The sequence below is a fragment of the Candida metapsilosis genome, assembly GCF_017655625.1.
Source record: "Candida metapsilosis strain BP57 chromosome Unknown scaffold1, whole genome shotgun sequence".
Lineage (NCBI taxonomy): Eukaryota > Fungi > Ascomycota > Pichiomycetes > Serinales > Debaryomycetaceae > Lodderomyces > Lodderomyces metapsilosis.
The window spans coordinates 1,990,376-2,005,914 of NW_027138159.1; the positions used below are offsets into that span (position 1 = coordinate 1,990,376).

The 15,539-nt window shown below is 35.3% G+C and overlaps 5 protein-coding genes across 5 annotated transcripts; 2 read left to right on the forward strand and 3 right to left on the reverse strand. All coding sequences in view use genetic code 12, as the record gives it.

The window, feature by feature from the left end:
- Nucleotides 1–234: 234 nt before the first annotated feature.
- I9W82_000893 (uncharacterized protein) lies at nucleotides 235–1,449 on the reverse strand (the record flags this gene model as incomplete). Its single annotated transcript, XM_067695306.1, has 1 exon — nucleotides 235–1,449. One exon carries the CDS (start codon nucleotides 1,447–1,449, stop codon nucleotides 235–237), a length of 1,215 nt encoding a protein of 404 aa, XP_067550917.1.
- A 124-nt stretch (nucleotides 1,450–1,573) lies between these two features.
- FRS2 (phenylalanine--tRNA ligase subunit alpha) lies at nucleotides 1,574–3,064 on the reverse strand (the record flags this gene model as incomplete). Its single annotated transcript, XM_067695307.1, has 1 exon — nucleotides 1,574–3,064. The coding sequence occupies one exon, from the start codon at nucleotides 3,062–3,064 to the stop codon at nucleotides 1,574–1,576; it is 1,491 nt and encodes a 496-aa protein (XP_067550918.1).
- Nucleotides 3,065–5,909: 2,845 nt separating this feature from the next.
- On the forward strand, nucleotides 5,910–8,567 carry I9W82_000895 (uncharacterized protein; the record flags this gene model as incomplete). The annotated part of the gene is made up of 1 exon (XM_067695308.1): nucleotides 5,910–8,567. One exon carries the CDS (start codon nucleotides 5,910–5,912, stop codon nucleotides 8,565–8,567), a length of 2,658 nt encoding a protein of 885 aa, XP_067550919.1.
- A 628-nt stretch (nucleotides 8,568–9,195) lies between these two features.
- I9W82_000896 (uncharacterized protein) lies at nucleotides 9,196–11,829 on the forward strand (the record flags this gene model as incomplete). The annotated part of the gene is made up of 1 exon (XM_067695309.1): nucleotides 9,196–11,829. One exon carries the CDS (start codon nucleotides 9,196–9,198, stop codon nucleotides 11,827–11,829), a length of 2,634 nt encoding a protein of 877 aa, XP_067550920.1.
- A 2,055-nt stretch (nucleotides 11,830–13,884) lies between these two features.
- Nucleotides 13,885–15,039, reverse strand: I9W82_000897 (uncharacterized protein; the record flags this gene model as incomplete). The annotated part of the gene is made up of 1 exon (XM_067695310.1): nucleotides 13,885–15,039. The coding sequence occupies one exon, from the start codon at nucleotides 15,037–15,039 to the stop codon at nucleotides 13,885–13,887; it is 1,155 nt and encodes a 384-aa protein (XP_067550921.1).
- Nucleotides 15,040–15,539: the final 500 nt, after the last annotated feature.

Genomic DNA, 15,539 nt, shown 5'->3' on the forward strand with positions numbered 1-15,539 from the left:
GGGGAAATGCATTTAACCGGCACATGCAAGTTGGAAATGTGCTGAGAGCTAAATCTGAAACACGATTTGACTATACCCCTTGTGTTGAAAGCAAGCATAAGGTAGTTGCTTTTATCATTCGTGGATAGAACATTGCCGAGTTACAATGAAAGCCTCGATCCAAAATACATAACTTACCTGATACTAAAAGAATTCCAACATCAGTAGCTTGCTGTACCAAACACTTGCCCCTCTTTATCCACGCAATAGCTCTTCATCATATTTATCCTGCATTACTCTATGTGGAGTCGAGTTTGCCTCTGGCGGTAAACCAATTTGTAAATTAGCATCAATAAGTAATTGATTACGAACCCAAAGTTGTCGTTTCTCTTTAACCTTGTTTTGTAGTTGATTGGAAACAATTTTATTAATTTTCAATCCAGTATGCAACTGATTTAATAAAGAATTGTGTAATTGTTTTAATTTTGACAAGTCAGTGATTTTGTCAATATTTTCCACTTCATTCATTATCTCATCATTTCTTATATATTTTGATGCTTGATTTTTAGAGTCATGAGATAGGTACTGAAGTATGGTTTTGCTATTGATTTGAGTGATTTGTTCATTGGGATGTTCTGATTGATATTGTTTCTTGGCAATATTGATGATGTCATTATTGGCATCATATTCATTGATAAAGCTACTTTCTTCATCCAGTTTTGAATTCAAAAATTGCTTAATTCTGATATCACTCAACCAATATTGTCTTGTATCAAGTGAGAGGTTCTCAACATCACTAACCGTTAATCCATTCTCTGGTTTCGCATCCACCAGTTTTAAAGCATCAACAAACTCATTACTAAACCACCACGGCATTTTCAACTCGGAATCCTGATCAATAATCTTTGCATATTCTTCATCACTCAAGTTTTCCAAATTGAACCCCAAATCCAATTGTCCCTTGCTAGCTCTTTCTTTCAATCCACTCAATTGATCTTTTATATTATGCAAATCATGAACTCCCTTTACATGTTTCGTCAATGCATCTGATCGTGTAAAATGCTTCTCACACTCAGGTATAGGGCAGAAAAATGGCTTTTCTCCGGTATGTGTACGACAATGAGATATCAAAGAGAACCTGCTTGGTTGTTCAACTCCATATCGCGAGCAATTTTCCCATAAGCAAATGTTTTTGGAATTGGTGGTTGATGTAGATTGTGGTCCATGAGGAGGTGGGCCAACGTGTGTGGTATTTACGTGATTGACGAGATTAGTGAGGTTTGGGTGTTGTTTGTCACCGCATTCATTCCATCGACAGGTGAAATCTTGCCCTGGAGACGAGTGGTTGATCAGAGGAGTGGTGGACTCCCGTATTGGAGCTTCTTGAGTTGTATCCACCGCGGGTACAGTCTCCCTTGTGGACTGCTCGATATCTCTTGGCTCTAGTTTAACCTTGCTGGCGTTAATCATTCTTAGTTGGTGAATCATGTTGTCGCCGTTATTTTTTTTTTTCTGCTTTTTCTCTTTTCAAAGACTACGATGCAGAATACATATACACAATCACGTTAAATTCCTTCTATACTCTCTATGACTCCTACAACAACTCATCCAATCTAGCAGCAGGATTAGTTTCAATAAAATCTAGTGATACTTTATGTCCCAACAATTCTCGAATGTTTGAAACTCCATATTTGATCATTGTTGGTCTCTCCAACGATAATCCCCAACCTAAAACACGCAAATTCTTTGGTAATCCCATAGTTTCCAACATTTCTGGTCTAAACATACCCGAGTTACCAATTTCGACCCATTTCTTCAACCCTTTGTGGTAGGCGAAAATTTCCAATGATGGTTCAGTATATGGATTGTATGCAGCTTTGAATCTTAAATTATCAACACCCATTTTACCGAAAAAGTCATCCATAAATCCAATCAAATCACCTAATGTGATATCATATCCAGCAATGACACCTTCAACTTGGTGGAATTCGGCTAAATGGGTAGCGTCGACGGCTTCATTTCTGAAAACACGATCAATGGAGAATAATCTGGTAGGTTTAGGGTCTTTTGCCAACTTGTGCAACATGGCTGATGATGTAGCAGTGGTGTGTGTCCTTAACACCATTCGCAATGATTCATCTGCACTCCATGGGTATCTGTAACCAATAGATCCATATTTCCCATCTTGATGTACTTGTTTCACGTTTTCCCAATATTCTTTATCTTCAGGAACTTTAGCCTTGACTGGATCTTTTAAATAAAATGTATCTTGTAAATCTCTAGCTGGATGTTGTTGAGGTACAAATAATGTATCGAAATTCCAGAAACCAGATTCAACGTATTGATTTGATGGCATTTCAGTGAAACCAAGTGAAAAGAAAATTTGTCTAAATTCCTCTCTAACTTTATTTAATGGATGTAATGCACCTGATTGTGGGTAAACACCTTCTGAATTGAAATTGTATGGTTTGAATTGAGCAGTTTTCCAAGTATTGTTCAAAATCATATCAGAAGTAATATCAGTTTCGAGATTGACAATTTCAAGAGCAAATTTAGGGCCCTTTTCAATTTTGTATCCAACAATTTTTGTCAAATTGATCAATTTTCTCTTTTTCAATTCTGTCAATTCCTTCTTGTCATCTAATGAACCGGTACTTTTAATAGTCTTTAATTCTTCCAATACTGTGTCAGTAGGTAATTCTTTAACGTTTGCAATCAATTTGTCTCCTTCTTTGCTCAACCATTTGTTTTTGAAAGCTTTACCTTGTCCAACAGCACCTACTGGTCCCAATTTTTCATTCAAATCGGAAATAGATAAACTGTTTAAAGCTTTCAAAACTTCATCCACAACTTGCACTTCAGGAGTAGCGCCAGCTTTGAGATACTCTTCTGCTTCCTTTGTCAATACCCAATGATCTTGTTCAATCTTGGTGAAATTGATCATTTCCTTTGACCAAAGAGAAGCCAAGTTGGAGTGTAAAGTGTTGGCATCGGTGTTGGCCAATTCAGGAATCTCAAGTGTGTTTTGAACGACTCCATTGTTTGAGTCCACAAGCTTTAAAAGCTTCAACTGTATATCAGACATTCTGTATGCTGGTAGTTGGTTATTGATGTCTAGTTGAAAATCGTTTGACTATTATGATTCATTCCTGAAAAAAAAAAAAAAGAAAATTCTCAAGAAAAAAAAAATTACTCAGTTCTTTTTTTGAACCAGTTACACGCCCATGTTGTTAGAGCCCACTGAGTAGTAAGACTGAAAATGTGAAGCTGTATACTTCCAAGTCAATGAGTGATGATGGTGTTGACTTAGATTATTCATTTGAATAGTAACTTTGTATTTAGACATAATACAACGGTGTTGAATTCTTTTGTGCGTAATTGAAAGAAGAAAACAATTGATAAATTAGATAACAAATTAAGATTACGTTCCTCGAACTTTAATCTCTCCACTGCATCTAAGTAAAAAATCCAATCAAGAATGGCCGAGAGGAAAAAAGGAGTAGGATCGGTTGTTTCTATTTTTAGAAGATTGATTTCGGTCTTTGATCCAATACGTCATCTCAAGGGACTGAGGTTATATACAGGAATAGACGAAGCAATAAATTTGCGGTCACTATAAACACACACACACACACGCGCATATGAAACCTTAGTAAAAAAGGAGTGGCTGGTGTATTCTCATAGTGAGTAAACTATGATATCATAATGACATATAAGTAAAAAAAATTCAAGCCACCAAGTTGTTTGATCTTAGACAAGGGACAGCCGCATACATAAAACACCCGGTTGCATGATTGCTATTATGTAAACAAAAAAAAAAAACAAAGACAAAAACAATAACCCACTTCCATTTTAGTGATGTAAATGACACAACAAAAATTAAACTACTGAGTACAAAGAGCCTTTTTTTGTATTGCACATGGCAGTTACTCTTACTCTCTTGCTTTTTCGTCTCCGACTTTGTGTGTGTGGACAGACCGAGTATGTGCTGTGCGGAAAAAACTAAAACAAAAAGTTGCAAACCCCTTGTCGTCCTATATTTTTTTTTTTTCGAGGAAATGAAATGTTTTAATTCCTAATCTAAATTCTTTATCTTACTCTTTAGTCAATTGGTCAAGCATACAATCAAAAGCATGATCTGATTTTTAAAGCAAGACAACTTAAGTTCAGATCAGTTAGTTGGTATTTCTTTTTGTGTAATGGTTATGAATAATAAACGTCATTCCAACGTTAACAGAGAGAAGACGAGGCAATGCAACGGAAGACAAAAAAAAAATAAAAAAAAAGAGTTGTACTGCGTGTGTGTCTTTAAAGCCGCACCATAGCAAACTAAAAAAAAAAAAATGTCTCTTCCCGTAAAACAGTGTTTCAATAACAATAGCAAAAGAGTAAAAAAAATACACAAATGTAGAGAGAGAGAGTCATTTGCTTTTAAGGAAACAATTGAGAAACGCCTTAAGAGAAAGGAAAACGAAAAGTATAAATAGTCATTGATATCTCCTCATCTCCTTCACACACGATCTCAATTTTTTATTTTTCATTTTCACTACCTCAAAACTACTACACCTTTAAACTTTTAAAAAAAATGCCTTGCACTTGTTCAGATATCTTAAAAATCATTGCTGCTATCATCTTACCACCACTTGGTGTTCTTATGGAAACTGGATGTGATAGCAAATTGCTTATTTGTATTCTTTTAACCATTCTTGGTTATATTCCAGGTATCATTTACGCGTTGTACATCATTCTAAAGTACTAATTGACGGAGAATAAAAGAAGATGAGAGATGTTGAAGAGTTGCTGCACTTAAGGGTGTAAGTTGATGTGTTTTTTTACGAGAGGGATCAATTCGATTTTTCATATTCAAAAATGGCTTTTCTTTTGGTAGTTTGTTGCCCTTGTTGATAAGTTAGGTTAGCAATTGTATTAGAAGATATAATGCATTTATTCCTGTGGTAAAACTTTCTCTGATTGTAGGTGGGGACCATACTCTGTATCTCTTGAATCACTGTGTCTTTATTATTAAAAATTTCGCAACATTCACATACACATTTATTCAAACTATGTTGTCACGTATAGAAAGGCTCCTTGGAAAGGGACTATATAGTTAGTACCCGTACTCTATAATTGCAAAAGATTTAAGTCAACAGCTTTTTGTCGTTCATTACGTACAGGTTCGATGTCATTGATTGGCTGGGAGGTTTTTAGATGGCGCTACCGATTCTGTCTTTCGATTCTCGGTACACAAATTTTTTTCTTCTTGCAAGCAAAAAACTCTGTAATCCGATTCCCGCGATACGAGAAGACGAGAGAATCTTTCAGATTTAAGAGTTATTTTCATTACTCTTATATTTTAAAAAGATTTTACTAGATCTGGAAGGGTGAACACTTTGTTCTCTCCTCATTCAAAGAACTTAGTCTACTGTGTATATATTTGCATTTTGCTGATTTCGTAGTAAGCTCTTTTTTTTTTTTTTTAGATTGCACGTGCATTGAGTACTTTAGATTTCTTTTCTCTCCTTTTTTTTTTATTACACATAGCAAGTATTGAAACATTAAAAAAAAAAAAACTATAATAATAGAAAAACGGGATATCGAGTAGTTCTTTTTCTTTAGCTCTTGAAAATGTATTGGGGGGAGAGTGATAAGTTGCGTTGTTTGTCTGTTTTTCCTTTTTATATTTTATATTTTATATTTTATATTTTATATTTTATATTTTATATTTCTCATCAATTTTATTTATATTTCTATATTTTATATTATATTTTATTTGCATTGTTCTTTTTTTTTTTCAAAAAATTTATCTTTTTAAATTTAACGGATAACAATTTAATAAAAAAAACCGAAACCCATACGATAGAGTTGCTTTAAAACCCCAAACTGTGTACATACAAGCACACATACACACTCGCTTTTAAATTAAAAAGAACATGCTACCCAGACACTCACACGGAACCATGGGCCGCTACACTTTGCTAAGCAGATTATTAAGTGCTAAAACCATCAAAGTTATACTAACATTGGTTATTATATTCAACCTAATTTTCATAACTTCACATTTTTTTGATGGTAAATCTAGCAAGTCACGAAAGAAGAAGTCGTTTGTATCAAAAGTTATCCTACCGAAACTTTCATCCAATAAGAAGAATCCCCAAGTGATTACGTTAAAGCCGGCACCTAATCATAAACTACGCTATCATCAGGGTTTAGGTGGTGCATCTCTTGATGATATTCCTAAAGTTATACAAGTGGATAATTCTGAGATAAGTTTTACTAGTGAGTTACAACAGGAAACAAACCAGCAGCAGCAGCAGCAGCTCTATCCCATCCCGAACAAAGCATATGAAGAATTGGATGATGATGAAAAAATTTTATTCATGTTGAATCAAGTTAGGAAAGATAAGAAAAAATACTGGTTAGGACATACTGAACTAACTGATTATGAAATTAAAGTCAATGTTAAAGATTTCCTACCGGAAAATTGGATCGATAAGCCAGTGTTATTTTATGATCCTAGATTTACCTTGTCATTGTATCTTTCAGAAATACGCAATCAATACTTGACCAAGAATCCAGAAAATCTGCCTCATTATAGGAATGAAATTGTTGTACCATTTGCATGGTCAGATTGGGTTGATTTAACAATGTTGAATCAGGAATTGGTTAAACCTGAAAAAAAGAGGAAAACTTGTGAATATATGAAAGCTACTCATCATATACCTACTAAAGTACGTGATTATTGTATAAATAATGTTGATATTGGTGGAGCAGAGTTGGATGAAATGAAACTTCCTCTGATTGATTATGTTCCTGGGTTTGCTGTTAAGAAGTCTCCTACAAATAAAGCAACAAATGAAGTGAGAATGTTGGAAGGTAAGTCACATTTATTAACATATGCGGCAAATCCTTTGGCTGTGATGTTTTTATCGAAAGATGGAGTTTATGAAGCGAAAATAGATGAAAAACAGCGTATTGTTGATGGACAATTGTTTGAAAATTATCTAAGTCGAAACAATATTGCTCGCGATCTGGCTACGTCAATAACTTTAAATCCAGTTAAGGAGTTTCATCTATTACTGAAGCAAGTCAAACCAACAATATTGGATCCTGAAGAAGATGAGTATGGATTATATGCCAAATCTAAAGAGAGTAGTGGTAGTACCACTTCAAGAGAGATTTATCTCCCTCAACTGGCATTTGATTATCAACAAGATGCAATAGATGCACAAATCAAACATTATCAAAAGAGACTCCATATTTTACATGACCTAACTACCAATGAACTTACATTTAATCAACAAGTTATAAATGAAGTTCGCTTACAAAGAAATGAAAAAATGTATTATGATGGTCTTCGATTTGCCAATAGATATCCATTGAAGAAAGAACCAACACATTTCCGAATGGCTAGATTAAAATTTGGTAATGCTGAGAATGATCATGATGCAGGATGGCATTATGAATGGAGGTTTTTCAATGGAGCTTTACGATTTATGAAGAAGGGGTGGACTAAAGAAGAATTATTAATTAGAGAAAAAGTATTGTTGGATAGAATATTGAGAAATTGGTTTAAATTTGCTAGTTTGAAAGGTGTGGTATCATGGATTGCTCATGGTCCTTTGTTGTCTTGGTATTGGGATGGGTTATTATTTCCATTTGATGAGGATATTGATATACAAATGCCAGCTAAGGAATTGGCCAAATTTTGCAAATATTATAATCAAACATTGGTTGTTGAAGATATAAATGAAGGATTTGGCAAGTATTTCATTGAATGTTCATCATTTATCCATCATCGTGGTAAATCTTACAAGGAGAATCATATAGATGCAAGGTTTATTGATATTGATACTGGATCATATATTGATATTACTGGGTTGGGAATAAGTGATGAGCCAGTACCAGAAAGATATGATTCTTTGATTGAACAAGATGCACTTGAAATTGATGGTGAAGATGATAGTATTGAAGTTGCTAAAAAGACAAGTAAAAGAGTTTACAATTGTCGATTCCCCCATTTTTATTCGCATGATGAAATATCTCCATTAAGATATACAATGTTGGGTGGAGTACCAGTATATGTTCCCAACAAGATTGAGACTATTCTTCAACAAGAGTATAAACTGGGATTAACTAGTTATAGTTATGATGGGTTTTTCTTTGTTGATGCATTAAATCTATGGATTCACTATAGTAAATTGGAGTTTCTTTTCCCCAAGAAGGAGATTTACATCAACACGTACAATTACAAGCAAAGGCAACTTAATGTACCTCGTTTCACTGAATTGGTACAGAATATAACTCAATCACAAGTGGTTGAACTATTAACTAAAGATGAAGATATTTTGTTGGAGTATTATCTTACGAAGAATGTTACTGATTTACATAAATTGGAATTGACACACTTATTTGATTTACCAAATGGAGTAGATGGTAAAATTGGTGATATTAAAGGAATGAGATCACAAGAGGAGATATCACTGGATGAGGGATACCATGAGTTGACTTCAAAATTTACGTTTCAAACACCATTTAGACGATCATTGTTTAATTATGAAATGATTGATCGACCTAAACATCATCATTAGAGAAAAGCATAGCACAACACACACACGCTCTTTTTTTAATATTGTATAGACTACTATAATGGACATATATATTATGTAACTTATATTACAGTGAATAGTAACTATCAGGGATATGGATGTTTCAATGTAGCTGTCTATTTTTGTAAAATTGGTATTACTATATTTCATAATCTCTTCCATAGTCACACGACCTTTAAGTATCAGACAACACAAAGAGATAAGAAAAGTTTATTTTGGGTTTGTTGCTGTTTTATATGCAGTACATGAGCTTGTTAACTAAAGCAAAAACAAGGCACAGCCGAAAGAAAAAAAAAAAAAAAAAGATTAGCCGCAATACACACACGTATAGTAACACCACTAAGAAAACAAAACAATAAGTTAACCACAAGATCCTTATATTATAATTCAATATTCACTACAAAAAGAAAAATTTTTACAACCAAATTAACACACATCTTCCTCACCACCACCACCACCAGATAGACCACTAATCATCTAATTACACACACCAAGTCCAGGGTTAAATACTTAAACACAACAGCTACACTATCTAAATTTCCTTTAACCACCACTATCACCACCCCTTGCATTTTACCCTTTACGCCTCCTGGTTTTTCCTCCCTTAATAATGATCAACATACGACTACTACGAAACTTATTCATTGTCGTTTTATTTATAAACATTTTCCATTTCTGTAAAGTATATCGACTGGAAGAAGAAAAACTAAAACAGTTAGCTATAGCACATGCAACGTCAATAAATTATGCTACTGATGATCAAATTGAATATGACAAGACTAAAGATTATCATTTATTGGAACCAAAGCAAAAAATTGCATATTTATTAAATAAAGTACATGAAAACCAAGGTAATCGATATTGGTTGGCCAATACCTCGGTGGAAAACCCTTCTGTTGTTATTAATCCACATGCATACCTACCTCCTAGGGAACAGCAACAGCAACTGCAACTGCCGTATCACTATATTGATACCTTGCAAAACAAATCTGAGTTATACTATGAACCAAGATTTACTCTTGCTGTTTACTTGGATGAACTCAAACATCAGTTAAAATTGCATAATCCTAAGAACGAACGACAGTATGATCACTTGATACGAATGCCCTTTGCATGGTCAGATTGGGTTGACTTGACAATGTTGAATGAAGAAATTTTAAAACCAATTAATGAGCGTAGAACTTGTGAATCTTTACAAGAACATGCAAATAAAAAGACAAAATACCCTAATTGGTGTAAAAACTTGGTTGACTTGGATGATGAAGAAGTTGAAGAAATTGGTTTATCGAGAGATGATATGCCGGCATTTATTGTTAAAAGTTCACCCATGAATAAAGCTCACCACAAGGAAGTTATGTTGCAAGGGAAAGGACATTTATTAACTTCACAAGAAAATCCAATTGCTATGATATTTCTAACCAAAGATGGAACTTATGAAACTCAGTTGATGGGCCAGCGACAACGGTTGGTGCGTACTAATTTATTTGAAAAGTATTTGCAAAGAAGGAATATGGATCCATCAACTGATTTGAAAGAGATTGAAATGAATCCTCAAGCGGAATTCAAGTCATTACTTGAAACTGTGCCTGCTAGGCCATTGAATTTGGAAGACGACATCTACAAGATGAGGCAAATTACTCGGCAAAAGGAATTTAATGCATCAAGAGAATTGCATTTGGATAAAGACGCGTTCCATTATAAACAAGAGGCAATTGATGAACAAATCAGTGACTATGAAGTGAGATTGAACAAGATCAAGGAATCAGTCACTAATGAGTTGAGATATAACCCCAAAGTGATTGAAGAAAATCGATTAAATCGACATGAAATAAATCATTACAATGGATTGGTTGCTGCTAACAAGATTTCTGTTGCCAAAGAACCAACCTATTACAAACTTGCCACTTTGAAAAAGGACAAGACTAATGGCGATTCTGGGTGGCATTATGAGTGGAGGTTTTTCAATGGAGCTCTTCGATACATCAAAGATGACACTTGGACTTCGGATCAGTTGGAAGTAAGAGAACAAATCATTCTTGATAGACTTTTAAGAAATTGGTTTAGATTTGCGGAGGAAAAGGGAATCATTTCATGGATTGCCCATGGTCCACTTTTGTCATGGTATTGGGATGGGTTAATGTTTCCATATGATATTGATATTGATATCCAAATGCCTAGCTCAGAGTTGAATAGGTTGTCTGCAAACTATAACATGACTTTAGTCATTGAGGATGTTAATGAAGGATATGGTAAGTACCTCATTGATTGCTCGACATTCTTACACCATAGGCAAGTGGCAAGTAAAGATAACCACATTGATGCAAGGTTTATTGATATTGACACTGGGACTTATATTGATATTACTGGAGTAGGTATCAACAATGAAGATCCACCACCAGAGTACGACGGGTATATCAGAAGCAAGCAACGCAAACAAGAATCGGTTGAACTATATATGGATAGAAGAAAACATTGGTTGAATTTTGAAAAAATCAGTCCTTTGCATTACTCAATGGTTTCTGGGGTACCAGTTTACGTTCCCAATGATATAATGTCCATGCTCAACAATGAATATTCAGGTGGTACTAGATCATATTACTATGGCGGATACTACTATGTACCATCTTTGAGATTATGGTTGAATGTCAATAAAATCAAGCCAATTTTCAAACCTGAACAATATGAATCAAAGACAAAAGTACGTGAACGTGAAAAGTTGACTGAGTTGATAAAAAACATGGATGATGAAGGCAAATTACGACTTTTGGAAATGCATGAAGATGTATTGATTGAATATTACCTCACTCATAAGCTAACCGCCTTACATGAAATTGAAAAGAAGTTTATGCTTGATCATACATTGCAGCAGCTGATGTTTGATTTGCTGGACAAGGTTGAATATCATCAACTAACTTCAAGATTTAAAATGGGCTCGCCTTTGAGAAAGAGTTTGTTTGATTTTGAATATCATGCCAGGTTTAAGCACATGAAAAAACCGGAACCTGAAAAAGAAGGAGTTGAAGATGATGATGGTATTGATTTCTCTTTGGGAAATATCTTGAATTTTGTGTCTACTTCAGGCGATTATAGTGACGATAATGCTATAAATCATGGTGACGGGGGAGAAGCTGTTGAAAGCCGAAGCCTTGATGCCGGTGATGAAAGAAACGATTTTTATGCCTCTAATGATGGATTAAACACTGCTGAAGATAATGTGGCCCCACAGAAACCGAATGGTGCTTGAAATGAAGAGCATGAAGGAAAATCAGATAGTGAAGGATCCGCTGATTTACATGGTGAGGGTGAAGAAGACTCAGTGAATATAGGTGAAGATGAAGATTGTGAACTAGTACGTGAAGGGGACAAAAAGATGCCGAAGGAAGAGGGGCTAAAATTAGCGGACTTGGGCTGGTAGTATAGTGATGGCGATGGTTAGTGAGAGGGTAAGAGATGGATAGTCTCACTCAGAGAGTTATCATAGTCAAATCCTTGTGCTAATTAATTATTAAACTGTTTTCGCTTTGATCCCATTTTTTTGGCGCATCCTCGAATGGCTAACACACAATGAAACACACAATTAAACACACAATTAAACACACAATTAAACACACAATTAAACACACAGTTAAACACACAATTTTAGTGATGCCATTTTCTTTCATGCCACCAGATAGTGCTCAATTCTATATCAGGTTTGCCCATATGATGGTGTTTCAAGGACTTTCATCCTCCTTAATACTTATGGTGGTATTAGAAGCGTTCTTATCCGTCATTTTGGAATACTTCTTTCCAGATAAAGAAAGCACCCACAGGAAAATTGGTTTAAAGTGTCAAGAAATCACTTTCGGTAGAAATGAGTTTATCCAAGTGGTGGTACTGGTTCCCGTCCGGATGGTTGAATTTCTAAAGAACGCCCCACGATCAACTTGGAATAATTTAAAGAGATTTTTTCTAGGTGAACGAGTTGAACTGCTGGATACTTCTCAGAATGATCACAACGCAACTGATATGGGAATATTTACGATGCATAATGTCAAGTTGATCGGAAGCATCGTGGGAATCTTTTGCTGGTATGCCCTTTCAAACGTGATTTTGTGTTTGTTGAAGTTCACAATCACTGCTTCCGTTGGTCTCATAGTAGTTCGCTTAGCAGGATATGAATTTTAAATACTTCTGATTACTTCTTTTGTGTAGCTGTATAGTTTTCAATATATCATTCTAATAAGTTTATGCTTGATGGCCTTGTACTCTTTTCTCCTGGTGTGTTTTCATTAGGGGCTTTTCTGTTGTGCCAATCTCTTTGTCTTGACCGCTCAGCGATACAGTTTCGGGAGTTATCTTGCAAGGGCTTTGGTTGCGAAAACAAAAAAAGAGTAAAAAAAGTGTCACATAGTAAAAACCACTTCTGCCTAATGTCGCATTTTGCGTTCTACTAGCGAAAGCGGCTACGCTACCTCATTCCGAAGGAAATGCTTTGATCGCCTATTATTAAGGCAAACGTCATACAAAGTCACAATGAAATGTATAGTCATTGCTTGACTAATGTCACACAATGACGCAAGAAGAGCAACTTTGCTGAGATTACTGAATTGTATATATAGTACTACAAATGCCCTGTTTCTCAGAAGTGTAGAAAAGGGCCACGATTAACTAAGTCTAAATAAGTGTCATTATATTTAATACACAACAAGCTACATTGAGCATTCAGCGTTAACACTCTAATGAGGTTAACTTGCGTTAAGCTAAATAGTTTTTCGTCCCATCTGTACAACACATTCGTGCTCATGTCTGATGAAGGTCGAAGTGAGGCGAAAAACTAATTGTTTCATACTTCGACAAAAAGATACCAAGTAAAATCTGCGTTAGCGAGGTATTTTAAAATCTAGTCTATGCTTAGGTGATTAGTATCTTGAGCTACTTTATTAAATGTCATAATGTGCTAATTAATACGGAGCTGCCATATATATTCCAGTTTATCCACTATTCTTCAAATCGTAGGAAATATGTACTCGGATTAAAAGTTCTTATCACAACATTGTTCGTATCAAGCCAGATGCTGAAACTAGCGAACAAATGAAATAGCTACGCAACTATGTCCAATACACATTCTAGCTTGACTTGCTACTGGAGTTCACCGTTACATTTATTGTAATCGGGCTAATTAGACCACTTCCCTACTTGCACGTTATTTGCTCCGTGCCTTTATGTTCATGAAAGTGTGTTAGCACGCAAATACGAACGTACAAGGTTAGAAAGCAGTACATTAAGAAGAAGTAGAACGTACGAAATTGGCATTTGTTTATTCAGTTTTCAAATGCTGCTGACCAAACAGCTTGAAAATCATACAAGGAAGAGTAAACATTGCCCAAGTGCTACAAACTCTCTCCTTCTTTTCATCCCACACCATCATCACTTGACTTGTCAAACCGAATGTTTTCCACTGACTTTGAAATTGAAAAGTATGAGACTGGTAATGTTCCTGACTGATTATGAGATGTATTGTTTGGTAATTCACTTGTGGATTCAATAATTCAACGATTCTAGGAACACACAATTTCCCTAGACTCAATTCCAACCACTTCAATTTGGGCATTCTGTTAAGCAACGTGTCGATTTTGGTAATTGAAGTTTCTGGAGTATAATACTCCAATTGGAATACTTTGACTTGGCCAAGATCGAATGTGGATGTTAGCCAATCAACTGGAAAGTCAAGTGGAGGAGATTCAATTGTGTCTGCTTCAACATCTGCTTGATCATCTCTAGTTGGTAAATGGAGGTGGATCCGCAATTCAACAGGTTGCAAAGACTTCTTGGACTCGCTTGCAATCATATGATTCTTGACATTTTCAAATTGCTTGATGGTCATATTCAATTCAACTTTCTTCATCACCTCAAATGCATCTTGTCGAAAAGAAAGCATATGGCCTAAAGCGATCTTACCGAGTTCCGATAAATCAAAGGGGCAATATTCAACATTGGAAAGGAATGAAGGATGATAAATGTCAACCAGTTGATTGTGTTTACTAGCGTCAGTAAATGACAATGCCAAAAAATGCATATAAAATGGAATTATAATCTCTTCACGACTTGCTCCTCCTCCACCTCCACCTCCTGTCCAAATATTAAAACAACCAGCAAGATGAGTATACTCCATAACTAGATCACTAATTAAATGAAAATCATAAATGACATACTTGCGGTAATCCTCATTCGTAACCTCCTCATCAAAATTTATATATATTGTATCTTTAAACCTCTTTTTTAAATCTTTGTGAAACCACCGCCACAGCATCATCAGATCTGGTCTTTTGCACCACTCTTCACCTGATGCCGTCTCCCAGCATAATTTACTTCCCTTTTCTTCAAATTTTCCCAACGAACTCCTAGTCAAGGCGCGAAACAGATCTCGTTGTGGAACCAAGTTGAGCCATTTCACTATAGTTTCTTTTGGCATTGCTAGCAAGTTTCGTTGGAAGGGAAGAGCTTGAAGAAGAATGCCGATTGGTAAGTCATGAAGCTGCATTGTAATTGTTGTAAGGGGAGAATCCTAAAGTGGATGGATTCTCTTTTTATGCAAGTGCAGGGGGGTTGGTATTTATACTTTTTTCCTTTGTTGCAAATACGGAGTTCGCTCTTGGTGTACTTTCCTCAAATGTAGTAATGGGGTATTATAAAATGAAGCAGCAGCATGATCATCTACCAAGTTGTGGATTGCTATTAGTAGCGAGCAGGATCTCCGCGGCACAGAACTTTGTGATAATTATGATGGTTTTACTACCGATCTGATTGATTCTGCAAGATGGATATATAATGCACAAAGCTCTTCTAATTAAATCATATTGAAGCTGTATGTCTGTTTATACTTCTAGTCACCAAAGGTGTATAAGATTATTCAAGGTCAAATCCCCTCATTTGGTTGAGTGATAGTGTTCGTGAAAATTAGTGCATTACCTT